We start from the raw sequence: 6,000 nt of genomic DNA, 5'->3' as shown, positions 1-6,000 counted from the left end.
GAATGAAAGCCTCAGGTATGCCTCCTAACCCTCAACTGCGCTCCAACGACCGTCAGCGGAGACAACCACTGCTCCAAACGCCGGTGCCGGTCGATCCGCTCTCCGTCTCTCGTCATTCTCTCGGGTGGATGGAACAAACACGTTCCGGCCACAGGAGCAAACTCGCGCTGTGATATAACTGAGAACTTCAACGCTTCAGAAGAAGTGATTTAAAAAAAGAAAAAGCCTCAGCCATGGCGACAATAGGGGATTTCGACCCGCTCAACTCCGCCGTACCTGCGACAAAGATTGAAATCACCGTTTCCTGCAGGTAAGCACCGCAAACACGTCCCCCCCCCCCTCACCCCCAACACTCACCTGTCAAGCATTCATGTTTTACATTCACATACATATATTGGTGTTGCATTCAGTTTTGTCGTCATGATTTTTTTTAAGGTGCAATGATATTCTTCTGCTTACATTTTTCTATGAATCTCAGACTTTTCCTCGCGCTTTTAATCAGTATTATGTGTCTTTAACGTGCATGGAGCAACTCTTCTTTTTTTTTTTTAAAGGAGGAATTTGCATGTGCTGTGGGTGTATAGACGTGCGTGGGGGGATGGTTGCAGTAACCAACAGTGCCAGGGTTTATTCTGAGTGCCGTGGAGAGCTCCGGAGAGCGCAACTCTGAGATCACATGAGTGCGTGGATAAGATGTTCCAACTGACAATGAAGAAAAGACAGAGAGAGAAAGACAAAGACACGGAGAGAAAGAGAGAGAGAGCTCCCAGTGTGCTTTGAACAAGGGTTGTTTTAATAATTTAACAATACTATAACTCATAATAGAAGCAGAATGTAGCACATGGAAACTGTACGGCTGTCAGGGCTCATAGAAGTACCAAAGATAGTTTTACATGGTGATGTTTATAGAGATAAATAAATAAATAAATAAATATATATCCGTACATGGAAATGCTGCAGAGGAAATAAAAGGAGTAAAAGATTAAAGGGAATATGTGTGCTGGGAGCTGGTATGGAGGTCTCCGTCGTGTGAGACGTTGGCTGATCCAAAGGCGTATGTTTTATTTTACATACAGACCTGTTATAACCCCGTATTAAAGACTTCTTGAATTTAGTATATTTTAAGAGTGCCCCCCCCCCCAAGGATTCTAATATAGTTTGTACTGAAAACTAAAAGCTTTCTTGGGATTCCAAGCAGCATGAATTCTTTCATAACAAATCAAATCTCAACAAACCTCACCTGAAACTCTGTGACTGTCCCTTCCCTGCCCCGTTCTCTGTGATACCTCTATCATGAAACATTGTATTAGTACTTATAAAAACCTTTAGTTGATAAAAATTAAACTAAGCATGTTTTTACTGGGATACAGGTTATATATTTATAGTCCACAAGTATTTGTGGTGGGAAAGAAGATTGGCGTTGTTTGTTATCTGTTAATCATCAAATGTATTAGAGTGTTTGTTTAAGGTGTTTTAGAGGAAGCATTTAAAACATATTTGTGATATACGACAAAAGCAAACGCAATCCATGACGAAATACGTCTCCCTCCAAACTCACAATGCAGTTTGGTTGTGTGGGAATGTCATTGTTTAGGATGGGTGGCTGGAAATGTGGTGAACTCGTTAAACACACTAAAGCATCATAAAGTCCTTTAAAAAAGCCTCTTCCACCTACACTTGCCTCTTGTCCACCTCAGTAAACATGAGTTGATGGTCTCAATCTCTAGTTTCACAGAGACTGCAGTGTCCCTCAGCTCTATGGCAGGTTTGAACGTCTTTCAGTTAATTTCTTTACAGACCGTTTCCCAGCAGCATGCAGCAATAAACCCACTGCACACTATACCTGCCCGGCATCAAACAGCAGGCAGACTGAAGTTAGCAACTATCTGGTGAATACAGCGGTGCAGCTAAAAGTTCAGGGGGTCAGGAGTTGGTGGAGACAAAAACAGAGCTAAAAGGGGAGTGAATATTGACGTGTCGGCTGGACAGAAACACAAATCACACAGTGGTGCTGCCCTGGCAGTGCACCTGACTCAAGAGTATTGATGGACCAGGCCAACGCGTCCCCTCACTGCTGGGCCGCGTCTATGAGCTAATAAAGCCTGAAGCTGCTGATTGTGACAAGCTATTGCTGGTCATCAGTGTCCCCGGGCCCCGCCAGTCCAGAGGGGTTAGAAAGGGGCTGTTTCAGCTCCCTGACAGTGACAGAATGGGGTTGAGAGAGAGAGAGAGAGAGTGTGAGAGAGCGAGAGAGAGAGAGAGAGAGGAGCAGCAGCAGCAGCAGCAGTCTGGGGTTTTAAAGGGTTGACTCCCTTTTATCAGGAGAAACATTTTTTTTTACTGTGGAGCCGAAGCTGTGAGCTACCTCCATCAAATGTGTAAAAAAAAAAGAACTGTTCTGAGTGACAGCGCTGCCCGGGCCGATGCTCAAACGTAGCCCAGCGGTGTTTTTGTCATTTTGCTATTTTTTCTATAGCGTACACAATTCTAAAACCTGAGGCAGCGTGTCCATTTTACTGCCATACAAACAAAACAAAATAATGTCATTTTCAGCCAATAATATTTGTCCGATATTTCCTTAAAATGTTGTGCTCAAAGCCTATTTAACGACATAGATCTTTGCTGAATTGCTAGGTAGTTGGTCAGCGTGTTAGGTGTGTGTGTGTGTGTTAGTCAATGTGTGCCATCAAGAAATTATGATGGAAAAAATGTAATGTAATATTAATTTAATACTTCTACAAATAATAATAATGTAATACATTGATGGCAAAACAAACCAAATATCGTCTTGAAATTGGCAAAGGCATCGGCTCTTGGCGATCGCTATGAACATCGTTGATCCACGAGGTCATGGTATATCGACACAACACTAACCTGGATAGGTCCAAATATGATGAGGCAACACCATATTCTGTGTTGGAGCCCTCACTGTTATGGCTTGGAGCTAAAATCCTTATAGCTGTATGTATCAATAGTTTTATAGTACAATTGACCAGATGACTATGTGTAACATGAAATTGTGTTGTACAGTATGTAGTGACGAACGCACAGAGAATTATCATTTATCACTCAACTCTGCAGGTCCCCTCAGAAAGTTTTCTGTCTTTCAGCTCATTGTTTTGGCTTTACGGCTCTCATGCCTGGTTTCCATCCAGTGAAAAAGCTCTGCTAAACCCACTCTGTACTACCTGACAGCAGACGGACAAAGTTGGCAACTAGCTGGATAACAAAGTGGAGCAATTCATAATAATATTAATAATACATTGTATTTATATAGCGCTTTAAAAGGTACTCAAAGGCAGAAACAATAAAAGCAACTACAATATGCAGTAAACAAGGTAGAGAGAGGACATAAAAGCAGTAAACAAAACAGAAACATACATACATTATATAATAGGTTAAAAGCAGATTTAAATAGGTTTTGAAAGTCTTGAGAGACGGAGAATGTCTGAGGTGGGGGAGGGAGTTCCCGAGGGAGGGGGCAGCAATGGAGAAGGCCCTGTCCCCCCAGGTCCGATGCTTGGACAGAGTAGGGGGGTAAGGAGGTTGGCGTCGGTGGATCTGAGGTGGGGCCGTGTCACTGCAGGAGATCAGAAAGGTATGAAGGGGCGAGGTTGTGAAGGCCTTTGTATGTAATAAGGACAATGTTTAACTGGATCCTTTGCTGTATGGGGAGCCAGTGGAGGTTCTGAAGGACTGGGGTGATGTGATCTCAGGTGGAGTGGGAGAACAGACGGGCAGCTGAGTTCTGGATGTATTGTAGTTTGTTGATGATTTTGGTGGATGCTGTTGCAGTAGTCCAGTTGAGATGAAGGCAAAGATGAGTGTGTCAGCGGCTGTGGAGGAGAGTGAGAGACGTAGACGGCCGATGTTTTTGAAATGAAAGAAGACATTTTTTTTATGTGATTGACGTGGTGTTCGAAGGAGAGGGTTTGATCAAAAATCAGACCAAGGTCACGGATATGTGTGGAGGTAGGAACAGTGGTGCCATCAATGCAGAGGGAGAGGTTGTGGTGGGATTTGTTTAGTGATTTGGGGCCGATGATGGGGATTTCAGATTTGTCGCTGTTGAGTTGGCTTGGATCCAGGTCTTTATATCTGTGAGGCAGTTGGTGATGGGGGAGTGGGTGGTGGGAGTGATGGATTTGGTGGAGATGTAGAGCTGGGGGTCGTCAGTATAGCAGTGGAAGTGGAGACCATGACGTTACCATGGAGCAGGTAGAGGATGAAGATGAGGGGACCAAGTACCGAACCGTGGGGGACACTTTGAGAGACTTGTTGTTAGAGTTCAACTTATTGATGCTAATGAACTGTTGGCGGTCAAAGAGGTATGATTTGAACCAGGAGAGGGCTGTGCCAGTAATGTGGAGGGAGGACTCTAGATGGGAGAGGACTATCAGGATGTTGAGGTAGTGGTCATCTGAGGAGAGGAGGTCGTTGGTGACTTTGATCAGGTAGTTTCTGTGCTGTGATGAGATCTAAATCTGGATTGAAATGGTTCATAAAGTTGGTTGGTGTTCAGGTGAGTTTTGAGTTGGTAACAGCGCGTTCCAGTATTTTAGACAGAAACGGGAGATTGGAGATGGGACCTTTTAAATTACAGTGAGGTATATTAGTATACAGAGGTATACAGTGAGGTATATTATGCATAAGGTCGTGGCTGCTTTGAATGTCAGCTGGGTGCTAGGTCGGCCATTTTGTGGTGTTGCTGCCTTTTGGAGAATCTTTCATGCAAATATCGGACAAACAACATGGCTTGCTGTGCAGGTCATTGTACTAAAAGACCGTCCAAGAACTATGTGAACCAGTTTTTTCAGTGAGTGAAATATTTGTATTATTTTATTAATATGTTAGCACTAATTAGCCGGTTTAGCTGTCTGTGCCAAACCTGGCTTATTAGCTTAGCTTGTTGTACAAAAAGAGACATCCCAAGTCTCTGAATTGCATCCCCGTTTCATTCACTTGCATCCTTTCCTTGCATCTTAGTCCCTCCCACCAGGGTTGCATGGAGAGATGCAAGGAAACCATGCGAGGAGAGAGGAAATGAGGACATATTTTTAGGAGACATGAGACTATTGAGGGAAATATCAAATCATGAAAAGACAAATCTTTCTAATAAATGAAGAAAGTTGTTTGTAGTCCTATTTAATCAATATGGCGGCGCAGAACAACTTCCGGTGTTTTTTGCTTGCCAAAATTAGCCTCCCAATTAATATCACGTGAATTACAGATGCACCTTGCTAACTCTGCCACTGTTATTATATACTCACATTGTATTGTATTGTGCTGTACAGTGTTGCACTATATTGTTTGCTGTTGAATTTGAATAAACTGCCCAGGGACTACAGATAACAATTAGCTCTCTAGCTAACTCTGGCACATTTACATTGTGCAAACAGGTGCAAACTGAAATGTTGATTGATGTGCACTGTCCCTGGTAAATAAATCAAATATAACAACAACTCCCAAATTCCATCCATTCATGAGGCTTGATATTTCCCTTGGTTACACAAGGTAACTGGTCCTCCTGTCTCAGGTGACCAAGAAGTAAGTAGAAGTAAACGTGGATTCTCTAATGGCATTGACGATGAATCAAGATGACATGCATCACCAGCTGAGCCTGTTATACATGAAACAAACGTCAAGGTGAATTGTAACTGTGATGTTATTGCGTCTCATCTGAACAACTGCTGCCTACGGAGGCAGTAGTTGTTCAGCATCCTCCCAACTTAGCTTCTATCAGCATCCTCTGTCTGGGAGGATGTAACTGATGTGTTTTGACAGACACTTGACATTTGGATGCAAAGTGTTTCATGTAGCGACACTGTCTTATTATTTCATGAACGTCGGTGTATTATCAGGGGAGGTTATCTGGAGGGGAATATATGACTTTATTTCTCAAAGGCTCTCCTGCTCCGTGACTCCGCTGCCTTGACTCACTTTTTCGATTTGCAAGTCAGTCAGCTTGTTTTGTAATGTGAAGAGCATTTGCCCGAAGGA

The 6,000-nt window shown here is 43.1% G+C and overlaps 1 protein-coding gene across 1 annotated transcript in view; it reads left to right on the top strand.

Moving 5' to 3' along the window:
• Window positions 1–233: 233 nt before the first annotated feature.
• LOC306775204 (copine-9-like) overlaps window positions 234–6,000 on the top strand; it is a gene marked incomplete at its 5' end in the record, with an annotated part of 176,786 nt that continues 171,019 nt past the window's right edge. The window contains one exon of the mRNA XM_079265512.1: window positions 234–310. Coding sequence (XP_079121638.1) covers window positions 234–310 — 77 coding nt within the window. The remainder of the gene's footprint in view (window positions 311–6,000) is intronic.

Source organism: Melanostigma gelatinosum (genome assembly GCF_949748355.1).
Source record: "Melanostigma gelatinosum genome assembly, chromosome: 3".
NCBI classification, from domain to species: domain Eukaryota; kingdom Metazoa; phylum Chordata; class Actinopteri; order Perciformes; family Zoarcidae; genus Melanostigma; species Melanostigma gelatinosum.
The sequence above is the reverse complement of the archived record's forward strand: the minus strand, read 5'-3'. Positions and strand labels throughout refer to the sequence as shown.